At 39.8% G+C, this 25,397-nt stretch overlaps 1 protein-coding gene across 1 annotated transcript in view; it reads right to left on the reverse strand.

Moving 5' to 3' along the window:
- Positions 1 to 25,397, reverse strand: part of THSD4 (thrombospondin type 1 domain containing 4) — a gene marked incomplete at both ends in the record, with an annotated part of 242,988 nt that overhangs the window by 198,598 nt on the left and 18,993 nt on the right. The window contains 2 exons of the mRNA XM_080351008.1: positions 9,663 to 10,092; positions 24,295 to 24,731. Of these exons, the coding sequence (XP_080207134.1) occupies positions 9,663 to 10,092; positions 24,295 to 24,731 (867 nt within the window). The remainder of the gene's footprint in view (positions 1 to 9,662; positions 10,093 to 24,294; positions 24,732 to 25,397) is intronic.

A 25,397-nucleotide genomic window follows, 5' to 3' on the forward strand; every position in this document is an offset into this window, starting at 1 on the left:
CTTCAACAGAAGGAGAGACTGGAGGCAGAAGAGATCAGGAGAAGAGATGGAAAATATTAGACAAGGCACTAAGAAATGGAGAAGTGTGATGGAGCAAGAAAACACAGTGGGACAGCTTCTGCTAGGAGGAAAGAGCAGAGATGGGCTGCATTTGTAGGAATGGCAGAAATACCTGTGCCAAGAAAAAGCTCTGAACACCACGGCAAAGCATTTTCTTTGCCCTGTAGTACTCGTAGAGGGTAAATTCCTTCTACCATTGGCTCAACTGCAACAGTCTGATGAGTCCTGTGAACAGTGACAGATCACATGATGGCATTCTGGTTTTGAAGGGGTTTTTGTTTTAAAACTATAAAGTTACATACAGTAAGTCACAGGACATTAAAAGAATGTTTAACCTCAACTTAGAAGAGATTGTCCATGCAATTACTATATCATTTGGCTCTTTTTGCCTGTGAGGTCCATTTTCAACTATATGAGTACGTACAATTTTTTCCATATGATCTATGACTCATTCAGTGTGCAGAATGGACTTATTCTGGGGTGAATCACGAATGTTTGATGAGAAGAGTTACTTATATAACCTCTGTCTCATTCACTGTAGAAGGCAGTAAGTACATACAATACAGAATAAGGAACATGAAAGATGGTCTGCAGGTTCTGGAATTAGCCACTCTACTAGGTTTTGGGGGAAAAAAAGTGACCTCTGGTGAAAATTATGTAAACCAATCCTTTCTCAGCTTGTGAACGATGTACTTTCTGTTATGGGGGTGTCCTGGTTTCAGCTGGGATAGAGTTAATCTTCATCCTAGTGGCTGGTAGAGTGCTGCGTTTTGGATTGAGAATGAGAAGAATGTTGATAATACACTGACATTTCAGTGGTTGCCAAGCACTGTTGATAGCCACTCAAGACTTCCCAGGGAGAAGGCTGGAGGTGCACAGGAAGCTGGGAGGGGGCACAGCCAGGCCAGCTGACCCAAACTGGCCAAAGGGCTCTGCCTTGTCATACGTTGTTATGCCCAGTACCTAAAGCTGGGGGAAGGAGGGGTGGACATTTAGAGTGATGGTGTTTGTCTTTCCAAGTAACCGTTAGGTGTGATGGAGCCCGGCTGTCCTGGAGATGGCTGAACACTTGCCTGCCCATGGGAAGTGGTGAATGAACCCCTTGTTTTGCTTTGCTTATGTGAGTGGCTTTTGCTTTAACTTTATCTCAACCCATGAGATTTCTCACTTTTACTCTTCAGATTCTCTCCCCTACCTCAGCAGGGAGGAGTGGGTGAGCGGCTGTGTGGGGCTTAGTTGCCAGCTGGGGTTAAACCACAACAGGACTTCTGACTGAAAATACCTGAATCCAATTTGCAGATGAGCTGTCAAATCATAACTACAGTTTTGGCCTGTGCAAAATTTGCTTTGACTATTGTCAAGTAATAAATATGATACTGAACACAGAAAAAAATAAAAAATCTGATCCCAGTTCCCTGACATGGGGCATTAAATTATTGAACATTTCTTTCAAACCTCATTCTTCCATATCTCAGCTCCCTTTCTTACAACATAGATCTTGCTATGACACAGCAGCTTTGTGACTGTTAAACACTGCAGTAAGAGTTATCAACAACTAGCCCTTAGAGAAGCCATTTTTTCTCATCTTCTGCAAGGAGCATTTTTAAGGCAGGGGGCCAAAGGCTGAACAATAAAGAGAATAACACTGAGTAAGTGTATCACTAATAACTAAGCTGTTGATCTATGCAGGGACCCTGGGGTAAAATAATATATTATCAAGTAATTACATAATTTTCTTAACACACAAGACCTACCATAGGATTGTTGACAAAACTCTAGTACTGAAAGCTCTAAACCTTTGCAGGTTTGACTTTGCCACATTAAAGAGAGTTTTGCTGTTCAAAGTAAAACTGCATACCACCACAAAAAATTCTCACCAAAAAGTGACCCAAATTGAGGTCTCAAAACAGCCATCAAGATCATTAGCATTCCTGCTATCTTTAACAAATGATTACACAAACACAAATACAGAAAAATAAAACAGCACATTGGGAAGTTACTGTATGTTGAAGCCAAAAACCGAGGGTGGTTTGCAGAAAGAGGCAGGCCATGTTTCCCTGGCTCCTTCCCCCTACACATCCCCCATTGCCTCTCTAACATTGCAGTTACAGATATAAAAACCACAGGATTGGCCTTCCCACAAATACTAGTCAAGAGTTTGAAGATAAACAGCCTATCACTACAAAGAAACTCTTTTATTAATTACACTTGCATGTCTCTATGTGTGCAATACGGTGCCTGCAAAGGTGTTATTTCTGGACAAACACACAGCACACTTGATGAAGTACCAGCAAAGACAAGACAGAGCACCACAGCCTGATTCTTTTTTCTCTTTTTTATTTTTTCTTTCGCTTCTTTTCTTTGGTATCACCACTGCTTTATTTATTTCTGCAGTTAGTCCTTAACATATCATATGCAAAAGTCTTACTTAACTGTTCTGGGCATCACAGGGCACATAGCGCCACCTTCCATTTTCAGACCTTCTGGGGAGAGAGTTTGGACCACCACCCTTCAGCACAACTATTCTGTGGCTAGGCATGTGCTTGCTAGAGGTAATCTTACATTTCTGTCTTCTAGCTTTCAACATGAATTTTGGCCATTTGCTCTTTTCGAGCCCCACTTAAAACTCTAAACTTAAGAATCCCATAAAACTAAAATCTCCAGCAACAGCACCGCTAACAGACCACTTCTTCAGCACCCTTTGCGAAACTTTGGCAGCTTCTCCTGCGCTTCCTTCCTTCACTCACCTCGGTCAGTACAAGAGAGGATTGGGATTGTCCTGGTGGGTACTTTCACTGAAAGTTCCTTTATTCAGGTAATTTATGTTCTTCTCCTGCTATCTGTCTTGAAAATGCACCTTGAACTTGTTCATTGTTATCAGCAGTACTGAACTAATCTCCTAAAAATAGTAGGAAAAAATGACTCCTTTCATGTACCAAAGCAGATGCTGACATCTGCCAGTAGGTGTTTTCTATACCTGTAATTAATGGGAATACTTAACAAACATCCACAAAAACAACATAAAAAAACCCCAGAAAATAATTCAAGCGATTTCCCCTGCTCAAAGTTTCTAGACATCTGCACCTTCCTCTGCCTCAAAAACCTGGATGCAATTAAACTAACATATGAATGAAAAGCAAATTTCTTGTTCAAATTATAGGTGTCGAATAATTGTGCACCGGAATTTCAGACAAATACCTTTGCCAATGTGAACTGACAAAAAGAAAGACAGACAAGCTGGAATGTCTTAAAATATCTCCCACAACACTTGTCTATATTGATAAATGACAACCACTCAAATTACAATACCCTATTAAACAAATCTACAAGTATGTCAGGAATGCAACCGTCTGGTTGCAAGTCTGAAGACACAATTTTCATTGATTAGCTTCCTCTTTAAAACTTGGCACAGAGGTTATATCTGAACAATAACCAGGCAACACATCTAAATCACCCTGCAGTCATGTTTTATTGCAGAACAACAAAAAAATCATTTTGACAAGCAATCCAACTGAAATTTCCGAATCACTCCTCAATGTTTTAAGTGCTAATGCTGCTATTCAAAACTGATGAAGTGATCGGATAACTATGGATCTTTTCCCCCTTTCCTCTCCTCCCTGACACATGCATTCCATTTACTCTAACAATTACAAAAGTAACTCTTCAGACAATTCGAGTTGCTACGTGAAACCTACCATTCCTAATTCACTGGGAAGTTAGGCAACAAATGCTTTAGCCAACTGAGATGCATTTGGGGTTTGATTTTGATGCACTTAGATGAAACACTAACTTTTTTATATCATGTTATTACTACACAAGAATGAGGGTCTGAATCTTCAGCTATTCTTAGACACAAATTCACTCAAGTTCAGCCAGTATGTATGCTTCTCCAAGTTCACCATGCAACACATTTAACAGGCTCAGAACTTCAAAATAAACCTCACAGAAGAAAAATGCAGCTCAATACTTCCTGCAGTATTGCAGAATACTGAAGTGCTACTGTTAACCATACCTTTTGAAGTACTTCTGTACATTAAAAAATCAAGAAAATATATATGGGGAAGCTGACAGAGCCTCTGGAAAACTCAGCTCCCAGAGTGCTCAAACTAAACCCCAAACTTACAAATGGTACTAAATATATATGAACTGGCTAAATCTTACAACAAATATGAAAACTGTCTACCGCATATAAACACCAAGAGCAGACAAGAGAATATTTTCTAATACAGCGTTCTCAGTTGTTGAAGGCAATGTCATAAAGCCACAGTGCAGAGATGTAGAGGAAACAACTGTGGTCCAAGAGCTTCATCAAAGATATCTCTATGTGACCCTTTGTATACAAGGGACAATTGATCAAATGACGGACATTTTACGAGCGGTGCCTTGTAAGTTAAGCCCGTGTTCATGACAACGCATTCTAAATTAGTATTTTTCAAATTCTGCTGCAAATATCAAAACTGTCAAAGAAAGGCCAGTACAACCCAAAGTAATGTAAGCTTTTAAAAAGTTTCCTATACACCCACGGAATGTCAGACTACCAAATGTACATACAATCCCACAGTGTTCACAGGGAAAATTCTTCACATAAAGTCAAGGTTAAATTTCCTCAGGAAAAGATATGTCATCATAACCCCACATTGCCACTTATGTCAAACACCTACTCTATACAAATCTCAAAATGAGGATAAATAAACCACACTGGAGCTCTTTAGGAATAAGAAGGGGTTTTTCAGTTAAAAAAAAAAAAAGCTCTCTTAAAAATATGTACTCTTCTATTTATCTTTACCTCAGTATCTGAGCATCCCAACCACATGACAGAGCGCACACATCCTTGCAGCCCCCCGTATCACTTCTGAAAAAGACTTGTCTGGGAATGACATTTTCTGTTCCATACAAAATTAATCTTTTCCACTCCTACCTTTGTTAAAACCAGAAACACTGGAAATGTTTAATTTTCTAGAGTGGAAAACTTTCAGTAATGGTTGGGCAGAATACCAGCAAGCTGGTGAAACAGCCAAGATCCCAGGTACCCAGGGAGCCTGCCAATGCCTACCTATACACTTAGGTGACAGAACAGCACATCAGTTTTTAATGGACTCAACACATTCCTGAAGAACACTTCAAGCCTATTTAATTAGGGTTCTGCATCCATAAAAGCCTTCCCATGGAAAAGTTTTAACTCACACTAGTCAAAATTAGTACCATCATCGTTAACATTCTTTAGGAGATTAAATATATTAATGTATCCTATCATGATAGAGCTGGCGATTGGCCTCTGAGCCTTTTACCTCACCTCATCTCTTCAACCATAAAAAACTTCTTTCCATTTCCAGATTTGTCCTCTCAGATACTTTGCATTCCCTGCACAGGTGCCACTCTCAAGTGCTCTGCACACAGGAGCACAGATCCAAGTCGAGAACTCTTATTCAGAACTAAAAGCTGTACTTTCCATAGCTGTGCTACCAGAGCAATAGTATGTATAGCGGAGGAGTCCGGGATCAGAAAGTAAAAGTAATCATTGCTTTCTGATCCTCTCCAGGTAATTCTCCAGAACACAATGGACTTCTTGCTAAGTAGCAGTCATATAACATTCTGGGATAGGCAACATAGTCTAACTGGAGACATGACAGTAATCTGTATGAATCAGTGGGCAAACTAGCAACTGTGAATGAAACTGGACAAGCTCAGCAAAACGTCATCCACAAATATCTCACTGACCTCTCAGCAATTAATCTTTCATACATTTTGGCTTGGTTTTTGCCAGTTCATACAGAAGTAAAGGCATAGACTTGGTTAAAAACATACCTAAGTCCATAGATAAACACAATTTAGATTTTACATCCATTTTGCGTTGCTCTTCACGGTGAAACTCACACATGAATTTCTCTGCCTATTTTTTTATACTCCTTGCTGCACTGTAACTGAATCAACGAAACAGTCACTATTTTACTTTACAGGTTTTTTAACCAGAGCATTTAAGTAGTGATGATTACTATGTGACTTCAGACCCAACTGTATTGGTGCAATTTGGAAAGTGGGAATTGCAGAAGAGGAGAGGTGACAAGCTGTCAGAGTAAGCCGAGCCTCCTAGCCTGAACTCACCACCCAGGACAGCACAGAATCATAGAGGGGTTTGGGTTGGAAAGGACCTTCCAAGGTCACCCAGTCCAACCACCCTGCCCTAGGCAGAAACATCCTGCACTAGACCAGGTTGCCCAAAGACCCATCCAGCCTGGCCTTGAACGTCTCCACAGTTGGGACATCCACAGCTTCTCTGGGCAGCCTGTTCCAGTGCCTCACCACCCGCACCTTAAAGAGTTCTTCCTTATGTTCAATCTAAACCTACCTTCTTTCAGTTTAAAATGGTTGTCCCTTGTCCTGACACTACAGGCCTTGGTAAAAAGTCTCTCTCTATGTTTCTTATAAGCCCCCTTTAAGTACTGAAAGGCTGCAATAAGGTCTCCATATATTAAGGACAAAGACATACCAAGAATTCATGTCTTTACCAATAAGCCATAATTCGCTGTATGTCTTACAAAAAAAAAATCAGATAAAATTGACTTTTAAAAGGGGCACTCTGTATCACCAAATATAAACTGCAAAATAAGTAGGCTGGAATGTCCTGAACCATTCCTTGTGCACACTGCACAAGCAACCCTCAGCCTGATGTTCACACGTTCAGGCACTCAGGAAGAGCTAGTGACTTGGCAAGGCTTGAGACAATTAATAACAAAAAGTGCTCAGTAAATAAGTGTTCCATTTGAGTTGCTTCCTTTGTGCTCGTGACAAACAACGCAGACGAGTTTTCTTTCAAGTTCTACTTCACCCATATGCCTGTATAATTCTCTTTCCTTTAATGCATGGGGAAGTAAGGAAGATTTACTGATCACACCCCCACGTTGGAGGAACACAGCATACAGTTGTAGAATCTTGTGAACAGTTTATGGTTTCAGCAAGATGTGTCAGTACTGATGTGTAAAGGACAGACATTTGCTGCCTCTTGCCTGCCAAGAGGGGACAGGCGGCTGTGTATTCTGAGGCAAGCATGTACAGACCTATGTGCAAGGTGCTGAAGAGGGGAAGCCACTAGTACAATAAGAAAATAAGTTTAATGACCTGCAGGAACACTTGAACAAATACAAACCCTTCCGAGGTTCTCCCTAACCAAAACCCACAAGTTTAACTTTTATGAATCAAGCTGTCAGTCATGTAAAATGAGTTCAGCTATTAATGAAAAAACAATAAATGTACAATAATGAGGAAATGACCTAATGGACCAAAGCAGATTGACTTAATTTGTTATTAATTAACTGCCCTTAGGAGAAACTGTAGAGGGAGTGGCCAAACACTGAGATAACCATTAACAGAATACTTTCTTCTCAATAAATGAGATTTTCATTTTTGGTATGCTCCAGGAAGAATTAAAAAAGAAAAAGAAATAAAAATATACTGTTCTGTGCATGCTGGCAAGAGCACTGGTACATGTCACTGCCGATAAATTAAATTAAAGCCCACGTGCAGAAGCATTTAATCAGGAAGAACAAGCAAACAAAGTGAAACACTATTGGCCTTGTTTTGCTCTTGTCCCGGCCTTTATACTAAAACTGTTCTTAGCAACTTCTTTTTTATAATTATATTAATTACCACATTCTAGGGAGAAAAATAACACTGTGTAGCCATTACAGTTTCTCTGAGGGTAACAGAAATGTCACTAAATAAATAATAGCACTATGTAGAGTTCCATGCCTAGGAGGAGTTGCATAACCTACATTTCTCTTTGTTATTAAAAGTCTCTTGTAATATAAATGATAATTTCTTTATAGCTGCTTTTATACATGCAACAATAGCAAAGATGCAGCGACAGTATGCTCACCTATTTTTTCCTCTTCATCTATTCAAGTCTTCTGTTTAAACAACAGTTTCTAAAATTAACATGAAAATAATACTTTCACTTCTGTTCCTCTACTACCAAAAGAGATTTGCCAATGGCCAGACCACTCATCATACTGACCTGAATGTCTTGGCACTGGCTAATTGACGAGCTCACAACCCTCTTCTCTCCAGCCACTTGTCATTCTCAACAAATTTCTTGTACAAACCCTCCTTCTCCATACCTCAGCCACCCAGGATTGCTTCCTTCCTCCACCTCATTTCTAACTTCCTCACCTCTCACCCCTTGCTCTCTGAAAAGGTGTTTTTCCTGGAAACTATTTTGTTACATGTCTTAAGTCAGGCAGAATACTGTTCAACATTTTGCCTTGATGCAGTAAGGGATGAAATAAAGACTGGGACATTTGTGTATCGCTTGGACACCCGTGAACAAATTCAGCACAGAAAACTTTCCAAATTAATGCCCATGCACTAAGTTCATTTCCCATTTCCTTCAAAAAACATAAAGTGTTTTTTCAAAGGAGCAATGTGTACCAGAGACTATTCTCAGAGGCTCAAACTAGCCCTGTCATGTTTTCCATTTCAGACAAATAACACTAAGACTTTCTTGACATTACTTCTCTTCAATCAACTGCCCGAGTCTCGATAAATGGACTTTATTCATAAATAAAGCAAATGCAATAACTGCTATACTAAGAGGCAGAAAGGCACTCATCTGATTTGCCTGGTTTGTATTTTTGTTATCCTGATCATATGTTTTGTTGCTACATCTCCACTAAACAAAACAGCATTTCTAAAAGGCAGCGGTATTAGATTTGCATCCACCCAGAAAAATACGTCCTCTTATGTCAACATATTGAGACCACTCTTGAACACCCTGCTTCTAATATTCAAATATGAGCTTCTTGACGTTTGCAACATTAGGTTAGATTGGTAGCCCAAATAAGATGCAAATATTAGGAAAAGATAATTTAGGAAATACTAAAGTGGCAGAGCTAGAAACTGAAAATTTTAGCAAGATGAAAGCTGCTTGTGAGGAGAAACAGCAAAACCTCACTAGCCAACCACATACAATGGGAGACTGCCCCAGAGCACAGAGCTACACCCAGCCAAGCACTTTGAATGAAGTAATAACACAGCAAGTTTTATTTAAAAATTAACACAGAACAGATTTTCTCCTCAATAAACTAGGAAGCCAAAATCAAAGCATGTAGAGCTTGAACACTGGTAAAAGAAGCATCTGTCACAGAACACACACCACACCATGGAAAGATACTGGAGTGATCTAGTCTATGAGGTGCTGGCTCTATATGCTATTTAGAGCATGACCAGCACTGCTAAAAGGATAGCCTTACGGCACTGAGAAGTAGGAAGTCGTCATCATGTAGTCTATCTCAACTCCGTTTTTCCACTTCTTACATGGAAAAATCCTAAACTTGTCTGTGACTCAGTTTTTCCTTCTGTCAAATTAGAATTGTATGCATTGGTAGGATTAGTGACTGTCTAAAATCCCTGAAGATATGGTATTAGGTAACTATGATATTACACATCTACTTTCAATATTCCCCACGACACTTTAAAAAAAGTACACACAAAATTTCATTGAAGTAACAAAAAGCAATGTTCAGTTTAACTTCTTGACTATGTGAACACTTAACATACTAGGGAAAAACAGCTGTCTGACAAACTAAATATAGGAAAAGCAAACTTACGTTTGTGTTGCAGAGTTTGTATTGCTTGTAGGTGCCAATGCAGACGATAGCTGCAGCCTGCTGAGGCTGGGGCTGACCCTGGACCGCTTGGGGCGATGCAGAGCCATGATGGTTCGAGTCACTGCTCTGAAACAGGCTTTGAGATACAGGAAACGAAGGTGACTGGTAAACTGAGGGCCCCAGGATTTGATGCCCAGCCTGAGGCCCAGCTTCTTCTTGATAAAGATTCCCATGTGGAAACGAAGGACTAGCTGCCTGGCTGTAGGTATTCATGAGACCTGGACTCTGATGAAATACATGGTTCCTTGATGACTGCCGCTGTCTCCGAAGTTTCTGAGGCTCCTGACCAGTATCAGTTTGTAAAGGTAAAATGTATGGCACTTTTCCATATCCATACTTTCCCGGACCAATAGGATTTCTGTTTCTGCTTCTAAAAAGAGAGAAAAAGAAAGAAAATAGTTACTGAATTCATGAGTGAAGGAGCAGCTAGATACTTACATGACTTTTTATTAGTCAGTTATTCACTGTGAAGCAACAGGTAACCAGAAATTTCAGTCTATTTTATGGAAACTATATATTAGCTATAGTCTTGCTTGGCCTGTTGGCAATCTCTGAAGATGTCTACTGGTTAAACTAAATTCTGGGTCCTCTTTGGCCCAGAGTCACAAGGGAAGTCACCCAGTGTCAACTAGCAAAAGCAAACGGTTAGTTTCGGTGTAAAGTAGCAGTCTGGTGGAAGGTGGTTGTTGTTCTTTTAATCCCTAGAACTCTCTGTTAAAATCAAAATTCAGAGGATCAAAGCTGTATACTCCTAAAATTCATAACCATGTTTCTGAGGAGCTTGAGATACTTAACAGCAGGAAATCCCTGCTGTAGATTTGAGTAATGACAGAAGAAAATTTGAATCCAGTATGGTGAAGATCATTAAACATTTTGTATCTATTTAAAAGGCCTCCTGTGGTTCTGCTTCACTTGCTACTTAAGAAACAAAAGTGGAAACGGGAAAACTATAAGGAACATCAAAATATTACTGAAATATCTCTGAAAAAGATGACAAATGCGGGAAAATATTTTTCTTATGGTACACGGTTTATCTTTTCTTTGACTAGCAGATGTACTACTATATGTATATATGCATGTATGCACAAAGTATGGATTAGCCATACATTTAATTAATAAATCACGACCCCTTAGTTTGTTGTCAAGATAAAAGTACATTACCAGAACATACACAAGAGCCTGACAGTCCCCAGCACTAACCACAGAAGTCTCAGGTCTGCTCTCTTGCGCACAGATCTCTTCTTTCTTACTGAAGCCCCAGTGCTCTGGGCTGTAAACACCTGTATCAGTGCTCCCAAACAGCTGGCACTCCTGGAGGGCAGGTTTGTCCTCTGCACACTCACAGCAACACAGTGGACTCAGTCTAGAAACTCCGCTCCAAATTACAAGTGAAAAATCACAAAATGAATAATACTGCATTTGGGTCATACTATTTAAGACAATAATTCTGGAATTTTATCTGCAAGCAATAGACTTTTCTTGCCATCCTGTACGGCTCAGCATCACATCATGCCCTGATTTCTAATGCTACGGAGAACAAGCTGGCAAAAAGGATTCCTTCCACTTCAGAGCAATGTGTGAATACAGCTGCTTTGGGTAACCTTTGCAGCCCAGGAAGGGACACACCATTAAGAAAAGGTCATTTTCTTTCTGTCCGTAAAATGTATTTATGTTTTTCAATACATATAAAATAGACTTGAACTGCAGTGAAAACCAGAGTTTATAAATTGACTAACTTATTTTGTAGAAACTGAAGTGTTAGAGATGTCAGACAGCTACCAGATTAAAGAGACTTTTCTCTGGGTTTGTTTATTCTTGTGTTTGTTTTCTTCCCTAGTCTTATATTTTCCCAATACTCTTGTTACATAGGAATCTTGGAAGTCATTTACTTAACATTCTAGCTTAATGGCCAAGTGGGGCTTTTAATCAGTCTTCCTGGCTCAAGGATGTGTGAACAAGAGTGTTGATTTACCCTGGCAGATAAGCAACCAGCACTCTTGAGCTGTTTATACCCGTTAATCTGCTCTGTGACAGTGATGGTCATTGTTGAGGTAGGGTTTTGGTAACTACAATAGAAAAAAAAAGTAGTCTAATGGTTTTTGGCATTAAGGGAGGATAAAAAAAGCTTCCAGTAAGAAGACAGGAGAGGAAAGAGAAATTATGAATGGGAATTATTTCTGAAGTTGAGACTAAAGCCAACCTCATTTAAATGAACACAGTTTTGTGTTGTGGTTTTTTGTTTGTGTTTTCTGGTTTTTGTTTGTTTGTTTGTTTTAATGTGCAAAACAATTTATTTCCCTTGTGTTGCTGCTATTTTTAACCACATCGAATTTGAAGTGTCTGAAATACCAACCTTGGCAACAACTCGGGTCATTGAGAAAGTTTCTGCTTCATTGCGGGGAGCACAGACTGCACAGGGTGGTGTTCACAGGGGTGAACAGAGCGTGGAAGCTCTATTGAAATGATCCTTTGGAATTTATCATCTACAGTCAGGTTGCTTGCACTTTTCATCAACAGGAGGAGAAAGCTCCTAACAACTGAGCAATAAGCCATGTGCAGACCAGAGGAATACGCATCTGTCACAGCCTTCTCACTGCCACTTTATATGAAGCAACAAGTACTAGACTCTTTCAGAGAGGAACACCTAGTGCATCGTCTGACCCACTTGGAAGAACTGCTGCCTGGCAAACTAGGACAGGTTATGCAAAAGGTCAAAAAATAAGACTGACGTTTGACTGATAATCTCCAGTTCAGGATCATGAGTCAGAACTGAAAAGAACTGAAAGACACACTAGAAATTGTGACATAAACTAGGACTCTTCAGCCTGGAAAAAATGATTAAGTGGGCAGGCGTACAGTAGTCTTAAACACAGAAAAACTAGTATCTGAAAGAAAGACTCATGGTTGAAAGCAGCAAGTGTCCAAAAGCTGCTGGAGTCTCATCAAATTATTCACAAAAATTAGAAAAACTTTTTTTTGAGGGAAGCCAGACCTTTTTCCTTTAAAATGATTGATCACTGCAACAAGCACACAATAAGAGTGCCTAAGAAGTGAAAGCAATAACAACATTTTTACTGTTAGCTCCTGTCTTATCTTGGCTGCTTTTTCTACACTGTAACTTGGAAATGCTGCTGGAGTCCCCACTGACGAAGAAATGAGGCACCATTTCTGGCAGCCTAAGTTTCCGGCACCCTTATGGTGATATTGCTGTGGTTGCAGCAAGGCTCACCGGGGCAAGTACTCTCCTTGGCCTCTTCCCCTGTAACAGTCAGGGCCAGAATAACCCAAGACATCATCATGTAGCACTGAACACAAGTTTTAGTGTGCCCCGGCTGTGCAGTAAATGTGACCTGGAATTTTCACGGGAACACGCTTCCTCTGAAATGGAAGGTTAACTTTTTGTAGCTGGAAATATCACATTTCTTTCAACACACAAACTGCTGGAAACAAAGTGTAACACACGACCTCTAATTACTAACATCTTTATCAGTGTTCATGCATTCATTTAAACCAATATTGCCTGGATTGAAACTATTCTGAACACTGTCTGTTTTGCCTTAAAGCATCTTTTATTCACACTTGGCAACATCCTTATAAATTAGGAATGCAGTTTGTTGTAATGTAATAAAGAAGCTTGTAAAAATAGCTTGGTGGTAATTAACTTTTATAATTCTTGGGGTGTGTCAGATGGAATTTATGATGCCATGTAGCAGTGAGGGAGTGTTATGTAGATCCATACATGAGAAAACAATGGGGAAAAGGGAATCGGGGAAAAGGGGGAGGAAAATCGGACAAGATCTGCTGTTAACTTAATAATCAGAATTAAATTAACCTTGCTGAATCGGTTTGCTTTATGCTAAATCAAGCAAGCTTTGATCTGCTTTTTCTGAGGGAAAAAGGTCAAGCCCTGATGGCTTGTTGGGAGTTTTCAGTTGCCAGCACAGCTTTTTCTTATGTGTCATTCATTCATTATTACCTATATTCATTATAAGCCACTTACTCCTCCCCACAGCAAGGCCTGGGAGCTCCTTTTTTTTTTTAAATGCACACCATCATCACTGTCACCACCCAGGGCACAGCTGGGATGCACTCTTCTTTAACACACGGATAAAGGAAGAAAAAAGAATTGGCAAATAACAGCACACCCCTAAGCCTTGTGCCTACTTAGCCAGACCTAGAGAAGAGTGCAGCATTAGATTTTACATATTCAGGTATGCCAAAAAACAACAGAGTCGTCCTTCTTAACGCAGCAATGGTTAAGAAAGGCATTTGAATAGGATGTTGCGTATGTGTTGCTACAGGAGTGAAGTTGAGTGTATGAACCACGGTCAACAGCTTGCAGACAAACTCTGAAAATCTGATTTGAGCAAGAGCTGGGTTTTAGACTTCCACGTTTTAGAAAACTTTGACAAAGCTTTTCCAGCAAGGTATTAGATTCTGTCTTACCAAGTTCCCTAGCATTAATAGAAATAATTACAGGAGTCTGGCAGCAGAATGGAGCCCCATACTCCTTCCACCGGCACAATTCCCAAAACAGCTGTATTTAGAAAAGATTTTCATATATTTCCAAAACCTGCAACATGATGCACTGCACTGACATATCAAGGATATGACTGCGTCAGTACAAACTCTTCACATAGCCTACATGAAAACAGCAATAATGAATAATGCTTAGGCTCCTTCTGACAAACACAGTGCCTGAAGAGCAGATGTTGTTTATAAACAGATTTACTCAGGTATTGAAACTGTAAGTTGGAGCACCAGTCATGAGAATGATTGCAGGGTTGCACTCCAATAGGTAAGAGAAGTCAACCATTGGCACTAAGATACAAGCATTGTAACGCTCAGAACTGAAGCAGTCAAAAGAACTTCATTGCTCGTTGAAATACACAATAAATAGGTAAAAATCAAAAGAAAAACAACTCTCAGAGAGAAAACACAAACTGTTTGAAAAAAAAAAAAAAGGGACAGGAAAAAGAACCCTGGGACTTCATTCTGCAGGATTACTCTGTGTTTCTCACCTGTGCAAATCCAGGGCTCTTTTTGCACACACTTGGGCCCCTTTTCAGCTGAACCAAATATGACTGTACTAGCAGAACAGTCATGCTAATTTTCCACTGCCTGTAAATTAACGTTCATAGCCAGAAATTTCACAGGTCTGTCAGGTGTACTTCCTTCTCAGAGTCCACACAGTCCTTAGATATACAGAGACTGCTCAGGACTGGGGAGAGCTACATTTATATCCTACATCTGTTTCATTTAGAGAAAAGTTCCTCCTCCTAGATCAGCCAGAAAAGCAACATGCTCCTGGGTTTCTTATAAGCCACGCCAGTTCATTTTACACGAGGGCATTTGACTGTATATCTTTATGTCAGTAGGATTTCTGCCACTGCTGATCCATAGGCCAAGCCTTTTATTTAATTGCTTCTAATAAAAAGATGTCAATCAATGATTGTCTCTGTTACTTTGCATGGAGAAAGGTCTTCAATATCCCTTCAAGAATTAGAAGTAACAGAAAGGAAAACGTACCAAAAAGGCAACAATAAGTAAATCTCACCAGTTCCACCACCTATTAGGCTGTCTGGCTGAACTGCCTAGTATCAAATAAACATAATATTAAAAATTGTTCAGTTCTTTACTGGATTGAAGAAGAAAAAAAGGGAATAAATAGATGAGAAAAGTAATCAGCAATATTTGCAGTTAGGATGAAGACTGCATGTACTATTGACAAGGAAATGGGGAAAAATGCCACCAAGAACAGAGTTATCATATAAGGGCAAATTACTGCTTAACATAAAAATATATGTTGAAAAACAAGTAGCAGCATTAAGTGTTTCATGTCAGACCCTACCCAGGAGACATCTCTGATCTCTTGGGTTCATCTCAAGTAGAGGCATAACAGCTGTTTAACGCAGATCTGGCAATCTCCTTTCTTTGGGCATAATTCTCATACACATACACCCCCTCATGATTGTTCAGACAAATCTGTTCAGCATCTTGATAACAAAAATGATGGGCCCCTTTAAACTCCAGCCAACCTAAATATACCATTGAATTCAAAAATACATTTGCCCTGACAAGTATGAAAAACAGGTTTTGTGCTATTAGTATACGGATTGTAGCAAATATTTTAAAATAATGATTACTAGTTAGTATTCCTGTTGGTCTAACTATTAACAATTTATCTCATACTGAGGATAAGTCAGCTGAGAATAGTGAAAATTTGCCCCTTGCAGCACTTTTTGAGTGACAAAAAGGAATTGTGTTGTAGTAACTTTTTCTAATTTTAGCCATAAGCATACATGTGCCTTGGTAGGCAAATAAATGCATTATCACTGCCTCATAGTTTATGCTAAGACCAATGCTTTGAACCTCAAGTGTTCTTGAGGTTCACTAAGAATCAAGTACTTTCGGAGCTGGTGGGCTGGTTATTTATATTGAATAGAAAGCCTCTTTGAACCAAGGATATGCAGCATCTTTAAAATACACAATTAAGATTACAGATTTCCTGGGCCTCCACCTGTTCTCTGAAGTGCTCTTTATAAAGCTTCTCTCCAACATATATTTTCATTTTTCCCCTTCTTTCATCACTTCCTTTCTCCTTACATTTCTCCCACCATTCTCTAAACAGAGGTTCCTTGGCTCACTTCCAGCTCAAGCATAGCCCATTTTCTTTCTCTTCTGATGTCTGACAGAATAAAGAATGTATTTTACATGAGCTTTGCAGTATTTCATTCAACTTATCTCCTAGTATCAAAATACTTCTCTTGTAAATGAAACACTGGAAGGTTGAACATCAGCAAAACTCTCATTTATGACACCACAGACGACTTCTTGTCCTGCTGTTGCAATGTTTTGTTAGAATGAGCTCAAAGCAACTACCAGTTTCCCTAATTTCCAAGTCACGACCTTTCACACTGTTTCTCAAGGAGTAATGTAATGTTCTGGGAAGGTATCAGCCTTCAGCCACCAGTTCCACCAGAGATGAGGAGGGAAAACTGCTCAAGAAATGCGAGCTCTGCGATATTTTTTCCAAAATTTTCTTTTGTCTCTTGCCAGAAATTATTCCACAAGCCCAGCCACAACAACACTGTAATGAAAGACAACAGAATCTCATCACAGAGCATTTGGATAGATGTGAAACCAATGCTCAGCACTTTCTTTCAATTTTGTTGCGAGTTTGGTTGAGTTTGCAGCTTTTTTCAAAACGTTCAGAGGATGCTTTACCAGGAATCCTGTCCTGGAATGAACAGATTCCTCCAATGTGCTAAGGAAACTCAGCCCACGGGTGAGCCCTGGCTAAGTGCAGAGGTGGCCTGGGTGCTCTGGGTACGCAGGCCCTTCTTCAGGCTCTTGCCCCACGTCACTTGGGAATTAAGCAGCTGTCTCTAACCCAGTCTCTCAAGAGTTGCTGGCTGGATTTTTGCCCTGGCAACACAGCATTTAATCCACAGCCAGCACAACTCAAGCTGGACTTAACAGCAATCTACCATCACAAATGGAGGCAAGACAAAAGTGGGAGAAAAGACAAAAAAGTACAAATATTATTTATAGCTTGATTTCCCAAACATTCCACATTATATACCACTGCAAAACATATTTTAAATTATACCGATTTGTGCTTTTGAATTGTAGTTATTAATTTCTGTTTAAAAAATCCCAAAGTATATTTCTTTGATTTCCACTAGAAACTCAGTTCTAAAGGAGCTCAGTCCCCTTAGATCCTTATCAAAGTTCTTTGGCTTAAATTTAAGTCCTACTACCCACTGTGGTTTCAACAGGACTGTACACGTGCTTTCGTTAGTAGGCCATATCCTCTTCAAATCAACTACATATATTCTAGCTTATTTAAATCCATTTCTGTGTCTAAGTATACATAGGTTTAACCTAACATTTTAAATCAAAGCGAAAGATCTAATTAGTAGCATTACATTACTGTAATTGACACCTTTTAAAGGACACTACTCATTTACATACAGTTCAAGTATTTAATATAGTTAGAGTTGCCTTGATTTTGTTTCCAAAGAACTGGAAGTTGCTATTCCTATCAGCAACGAAGTTATTGAAATATTGCTCCAATATTTAAAATATAACTAAGAAAAAAAATAAAGGGAGACCAAGAAGCCTTTGCAGACACAAAATTATAACTACAAATGGAAAAAACAGGTCCTAATTACCTAAGTTTCTGTTAACAGAACAGGTACAGATATATATTTTAATGTACTTTGTTATTTTTATTACTCCTAAAATAGTATCCTTAAAATAATTTCAGATATTTATTTTTAATCCCTGGCACTTCCTCTATAATTCAAAACTGCAACTGGCCCCACAACTGTCCTATCCAACCATTTGCTTTCCAGCCCTCCTACTGCTTTTAATTTTCTTTCGGGTTTTATATATTCACAAAATAAACTGTCTTATCCTGGTCATGACTGCTATCAAGGTTAAACCTCAGTATTTTAGCAGACTCTCACAAGTGTCATTTTGAACAAAAATGAATGATTTACTGGTGCTGGGAATGTATTTCCATCTGCTCAGAAGGGAGAGCTCTCAACAGTTGGGTTGATTCACATCAAAAGCCACTACATATCGCCTCAGTACTGTGCTGTGGCTCTGTGCAGCTTTGCATTCCACACACCCACTTTTCACCAGCTCTAAATCAATCCGGAGAAAATCAAACATGAATGAAAGAAGGGAGCCCTTTGACTCTGTTTTATGTTATGAAAATGCGTGCCTATCTGCTCGCTGACCTAGAAAATAGCTTTAAACCGGTGAGCAGTTATCTTTGTCAAATGTTTGGTCACAAGAGAGTTAAACCACTCCTTCTGGGAGCACATCACACATTGGAAAGAGGATCACAAACTTCTTTTGCCACATTATAGCACATTATTCACACTTCATCAGCACATTTCACTGCAATTAAATCGGTGTAGGCATTCGCTTCATTTTACTGATTTTCATTATGGAACTGACTAGGTTGGTTTACATTTCTGGTAACTTCAGTAAACACACCATGATTTGTAGATATTCACTATTCCCCATGTATGATATAAGCATATGAGTATAAAAACTACATTTGACCTAAAAGTTTCAACTGCTAGAAGACACAGAGTAGGCAATTATAACTAAAAAGTGCATCTCCTGTAGAAAAATGGATTGTACCACAGGAGTGATGTCATTTCTGTATTATAGAAGGGGCAAAAAAAAATACTTATATTTTTCTGACAGAGCGGAATTAATTAATAGGGTCACTAAGTAAAATGCCTCTTGGGAACAGGTTTAATTAATTGGATTAATGTAAGAGAGATACATGTGGACTATCTGAAGTTAAGATTTCCATCCTCAGAGATCACTACTAATACTGCTATCTGGCATAGTTGCAATATGTCCAGCACAATAACTGACTATATTGGCTTTTGCCAACCTCCTAGCAAGTGCTGTATAACCTCATTTCTGTCATTTTCCACACCAAGATAGCATTCCACAATTTGAATCCAAATACTGCCGTCTTCTTTCTCTATGAGTTGAATAACGCCTCTGATCCCAGGAAATTTAGTTACAAGTCTACAAAATTTTCCCCTTAGCTTCATGTTTAAGGTTTGATTGAATGATGTAACCACGCAGCTGGCAGGTAAACCAGCAGAAACTGAAAGCAAGGAACTGCATCACTCTGTGGAGATGCATTACAACTGTGATGGGAGCTTCATTGAGTTTCTGCCCCTTCCTGAGCAAGCAATAATTCACTGGTAGAATGCGCTGCCCATCACCTGGCTGGACGCAGCAGCCTCCTCACTCTCCCTCCTCTCCTTCAGTCGACCCACTTCAGGAAGGGCTGAAATCTTCAGCAGCTGAGATTACAAAAGCTTCTCAGGTGGCTTGTAATTATAGTATCATGTTAGGTTTTTATTTCTGGTAATACCATTCAAAGTATGCTCACAGTAGCATAATAAAAGCTGATACTGATTAGGTAATACTACGTGAGACCTAGAGCCTATCAGGGGGATTAATAAGCAGATGAGGTGGGACAATACAAAGTCAGCCTGAGGCCACAACCACCCCAGCTCACTATTCATTTTGCCAGGAAATACCTCACGTGATTTTTATTGCTATTAGAACCTGTTTGGAATTTTATTCCAAAGGAAAATAAACATCTTTCTCATACAGCTTTAAATCTCCCAAGTGCTACCAAAATGAATTCTTGGATGACTGCTGCTGCTTTCAGATTTTTCTGGAAAATTTATCCTCAGAAAAGGATCAAGTCCTTCTCCCTCTGTCTTCCTCCTGCATACACACCAAGCCACAGTAAGCTTTTATAACCATACTGGGTTTGGGGTAAAATGCATGACGTTTTCATTCTGTTAGAGAAATAATGAAAGGAGGGATGGCTAAGTACGTGAGCTGGGTCCAATTCCAAATATTAAGAAAAGCAAACACCCACGGCAATAAATATAAAGACTCAGAACTTGAGAATAGAATACTTTCTTGAACCTGAAGGTCCAGCAGTCACACACTTGTCCACCTCTGTGAACTGGAACTGACTAGAACAGGTCGCAAAAAAATACATCAGAACACGCAGCTAAAGATGCTTAAATTGGTTAAGGAAATAACAACCAAATTGTCCCTTTAAAGGTTAACTGTAGACCTGCCAGCTGAGTGACCTACATTTGCCTGGTCAAAGCATCTGTGAGAGAGGGCAAAAGAAATACTTTGAGAAAGGAAATTCTGTTTTAACATTAAACAATCCACTCTTCCTTTCCATTGCTCACAGGCCTAGAAATGCAAACTGACCCTATCCAGGGTACGAAGGAGCACAGCAGACTTTCACATCAGCCACTGGCAGCAGAATAAAGTCCACAGAGCCACAGCCATGTGAGAAGTTGATGATTTTTTGATTATTTCCTCAGTGAAAATCTTTCATTTCTCTTCCGAATCCAAAAAGAGCTTTAGGGAAGCCCTTTCCTTATTACCATATTTCTTTAAACTCGCACTATTTCTGCAAGCCTGCTTTACTTATTTCATTATTCTGGTGATAAATGTATTTTTTTCTTTCTGCTCCTGAGAAGCACGTATGAAGTACACATTGTGCTTACAGAAACGGACACTGAAGTTTTGCTGCTCCACCATGAAAGTCCACGCCACCCAGAGAAAGTGAAGGTGGTTGTTACAAGCACTCTAACACTCAGCACATCTATATAAAATGGCAGGTTTGTCTTCTCTATCACCAAAATAAAGTAATGGAAAAACAACATTTAAGAAGTACTAAAACCTAGCCCATGAATGATATTTCCTTTTCAGATGTGTTTTCTCTCTTAAAGCATGTTATCCTTTCTCATGTCCTTATTACTTTTCCATATGTGCCTCTCGATAAAGATGTCTAAATGCTTTGATATCTTTTCCCTGTCTCCTGGTTCCTGTTTGTTCTTATTGCATGGTATGCTCCACGCATTTTCTGTAGGTGAACTGAAAACCAAGGCCATGCTGATGGGAACTGAACTCTCAAAGCTGAGCAGAGCTCCCTCCCTTTGCCAGCGGACAACCCAGAGACCCATCAGCTTTCCTTTTGTGTTTCCATTCTCATTCCAGTGACTGACTATAATTTCTAAACACATTTCAATTATGCAACAACTCTACTTACGGCACTATGATAAAAAGGGGACCACTTACACTTTTTAAATTAGGCTTCTAATCATACGTACTTCAAATCTCTCCCTGAGCTTCATGTGCAGCCCTGGTTTCTAAAGCCCAGCTGAATCACACGGGAAATAACTTTCAAAAGCTGAAAATGTGAATATCCTCTTCACAGACAAGGTATGTAAAAATTTATTACATATAAATCATATTTTGAATTTTGCCAAAGAAACTGAACAGTTCTTTGTCAGCTTCCTGGAAGCAGGTAGAGAACTTTTCCACTTGTTGCTAAATGATACAAACACGTTTGGCCTCTTTGCTATTGCTGTCAAAACGGATTTGCCTTGGAAGCCAGCCAGTTTCATCTTACTGTGTTATCAAATGTGAGCTTATCTCAGTCACAAATGTCCATTCCTCTTTTATTGTTTTATGGAAGTCTGCTACAATTACAGCTTCTATATAAAGTGCAGCGTAGTAAAAAGGAATATCCCAAAATGTGTACACTGACTACATATTGTGAAAACACAGGTATTATATCTTTTAACAGCCTGACACCAATTTCCAACAGCACCCATTTAGTGAACATCGAACACTGTTCTACAGTATAAAAATCATATCTAGAGTAACCTACATTTTGAAATCCATTTTCCACATATTTGATAGGACCGGTCATTTCTTTTGTAAAGAAGGTTTGTACTTCAGATTTTCTGTGTTAAGGAAAACTGTTAGGTTTGTCATTCTAATAATTTCATTTTCAAATAACGTTTTTTGTTCTCATTCTGTTTTTACAGTCACCACCAAAGAATCTGAAAGTTATGCAATACAACAGGCTTTAACGCCACCAGGGACCCCCCTAACACAAGATGGAAATAACTTATTACGCAAATGAGATTAAAACACTGACCTTGAATCCACAGTGTTTTGCCAAGGGGCAGTGTGTGTGTGGGTGGAAAATCGACTGCGGCACGGAAGTTTGCACTGTGCTTAGGAAAGCACAAGAATTTTCAAAAGCAAAGGCCTCCATCATCCAGGGGAGACATAATGAGCATTATGATCATTTTAATATTTCATATGGCAAAGCATTTATTAGCGAAGAACATCGCTTCACTTCTGCACACAGTCAATGCTATTTTCTGCCCACTGTCCTCTCGTGCCCCAGCCACAAGTGCAGGGCTGGCTCCACACTGTTCTGTTTCTCCTGGCCTGCAGAGGCCACCAGAGCAGCGAGGGACAGCAGGCGGGCGGCCGCCCAGGGTGCCAGCAGCCTGGCAGCCGCTCAGTTGCCCTGGCCAGGCCAGCTGGGATTCCCTCAGAGACCAAGGGTGCCAAGCGGCTGGAGCAAACAGGCTTTGGATGACTTTGCGCTGATGGTTCAAGGCCAAGCTTCCAGTATTAGTAATAACCCAGCTATGTACAACCTGTATCTCTTATGCTGCGCAGCTGAGAACAGAAGGGCATTGTAGTAAATGATTAAGTAAGAAAACAGAAAAGGAAATATGACTTCTGCCTCAATGCAGTCATGTTAACAGTGCTACTACAAGCCTGCCTCTGCCATTCTCTGATTTTTTTAGAAGATCACCAGTGTAATATTGAAGTTATACTCCACGGGTCTAGGCTACCCATTTGCACAGCTTTGAAAGAAAGATAAAGCAGTGATTGAAGGAAATGACCAATGCTTAGAAAGATCAACATCTAAACTGCTGGTCCTACTTTTTGAAATTTATGCTTCACTGAGGCAAACAGGAGGTTCACAGGATAATTTCTGTTTCCAAATATTCTTCTAGATGGAGAGTTTCTTGCAAGGGCTGAGGATGTCTTTGTCACCAGCAACAGAGAGTCCTACTGTCTTATTGCAGTCAGGCTGGAATATTGCCTCAAGGTAACATTCTTCTTTTTGTTTGGGTCAGCAAGATGTCTTTAAAAAAGGAATTACAGTGGAGTGCTTCACCTAAGAATCTTAAAGAAGCAGATGATATGAAGAAGGGGGGTTTGGTGCTGGGTTTTGGGTTCTTTTTGTTTTGTTTGGGGTTTTTTGTTAACTACCCCCAAAAATCTCTCCATGCATCTCTGAAAAGAGGGCTGGGAGGGAAAGAATCAGAGAACTCCCACCTGCTAGAAAATGCATTCTAAGGAAAGAGAGAGGGATTTCAGGAGCACTCCCTCCCAGGGGTTCTCTGTGCTCATTCTCCTCACATATACATAAAAAGACCTTAAGAGAGTGGTATCTAAGAAGAGAATAAAGTGTTTCTCCAGAAATTGTAGAATTGGAATTAATCGTGACAAGCACAGTTACACCCAGCCTTAAAACTGGACAGCTAATATTATGAAACTGATATAAACAAATACAGTGTTTCAAATCTTCTATGTATTAAACAACCACATTTTTAGTTTCAAAAATTTTGCTAAAAGAAGGGGTAGAAAACAAAAAAGGGAAAAGAGAAAACAAAAAGCCCATAAATCAAAACTCTCTGAAAAATACAAAACAAACCTAGAGTTTTGACTAGAAAAGTTGGCCATTCTTTATGAAAGAAGTTTGATGAATCTTTTTTTCAATCTATTAATATCAGAATGGCCAAGGTTAAGAATTCATTATAGAGCTGTTACTTGTTCTGGTTTCTGTTATTATGGTGAAGATGAAAACGTCAAATGAGAATGTAGCAGAAAAGGAACAATATCTCAATAAATCATAAAACAAATCTTAAACAGAAATAGGATCATTTGCCTTGTACAACTGTAGAAAAATTATATCTGTCCTTGGATATTATCATGTAAGTAGTCAAGAGGGAGGAGAACCTTCCACAGAAGATGGTAAACATTGTAAAACTCAGTCTTAGTCTTTAATAACTTTTCCATAAGTATTTAAAACATACCAACTCTAATCTGACATGTCATTCTTAACATAAGTAATTCATAGCAAGAATAAAACATGTGCGTAGACACATACCTCTTCTCTGTCTTGGCGTTCTGCCTCTGGGACTGAGAATGTCTGCTGCCCCTCAGCGCTCCTCTGCTCAGATGGCTGTTGTTGTGGCCCTCGGAGGAAGCAGAGGCCCGAAGGCCAGCCCAAAGCTGCTCTTCATTCCTGTGAAGCGGCACAGATGTTCGGATGGCAGAAATGACATGGCCAGGATAGGCAGTCAGCGAGTCCTCGCGGTGGCGGGAGTTCTGATGAGCTCTCTCCGAGGCCGAGTACTGCCGCCCTGGCCTCCGGTAGCCCCGGTCACGGTAATAGGCGGGGAGGCAGGGCCGCGTTTGCTCCATCACACCACCACTGCAGCTCCGGGAGCAGGCAGACCAGGGGCCCCAGCTTCCCCACACGCCTGGGATGCCGGCACTGCTGTCCTCAGGTGCATCGCTTTGCTCTTCTATCCTCTGGGGAACCTGCAGGCACAACGGATTGCCTTAGGAACAAGAGCTCACACTGCAATACGAGGGGAGCACTAATATTCTTTTTAAGCCACTCACTCTGCAGTCACAAGTGAAACCGCACAATATAGGAAGTAACTTGTCTTCTTCATTTCCTGTCAAGGAGCTGCCTATTCCACCAGTACAGGAGGAGGTGTCCTACCATCAATCAACCATTCAAACCACAAGTATTTTTTTTACTATCATCTGGAATAGAATAAATTTTCTTTAGTTCTCAGTAATGGAAAACACTGAGTAATGCAAATCTTGGAAATGCGGACACTAAAAATTGTTAGAATATTAGCAAAGTCAGAAGGTAAGTTCATTTTTGGTGATGAACTTGGGTCAACAGACATTGACTGCTCTCTTCTACTCTGGCGCCTCAACAATAGAGATTGCTAGTGGTTGCAATAACATTTCAGGAACTCACATCTAATGTGGCGCTTTTTAGGAAAGAGAATAGGCTGATTCCCAACCAGCTAAAAATACTGCAACAGTTAATTCTTGTATTAGCACTTTTCCCCTACCTGTCCATATTAATGCTTCAAGGAAAGAGAGATTCAAGATGATCTGCCCAGTCCTACATTCACAGAAATCCCCAACAAATTCACTGAAAGACAGGACAAACTGTCGGTCTCAGGT

Source organism: Nesoenas mayeri, assembly GCF_963082525.1.
Source record: "Nesoenas mayeri genome assembly, chromosome: 11".
In the NCBI taxonomy this organism is placed as follows: domain Eukaryota; kingdom Metazoa; phylum Chordata; class Aves; order Columbiformes; family Columbidae; genus Nesoenas; species Nesoenas mayeri.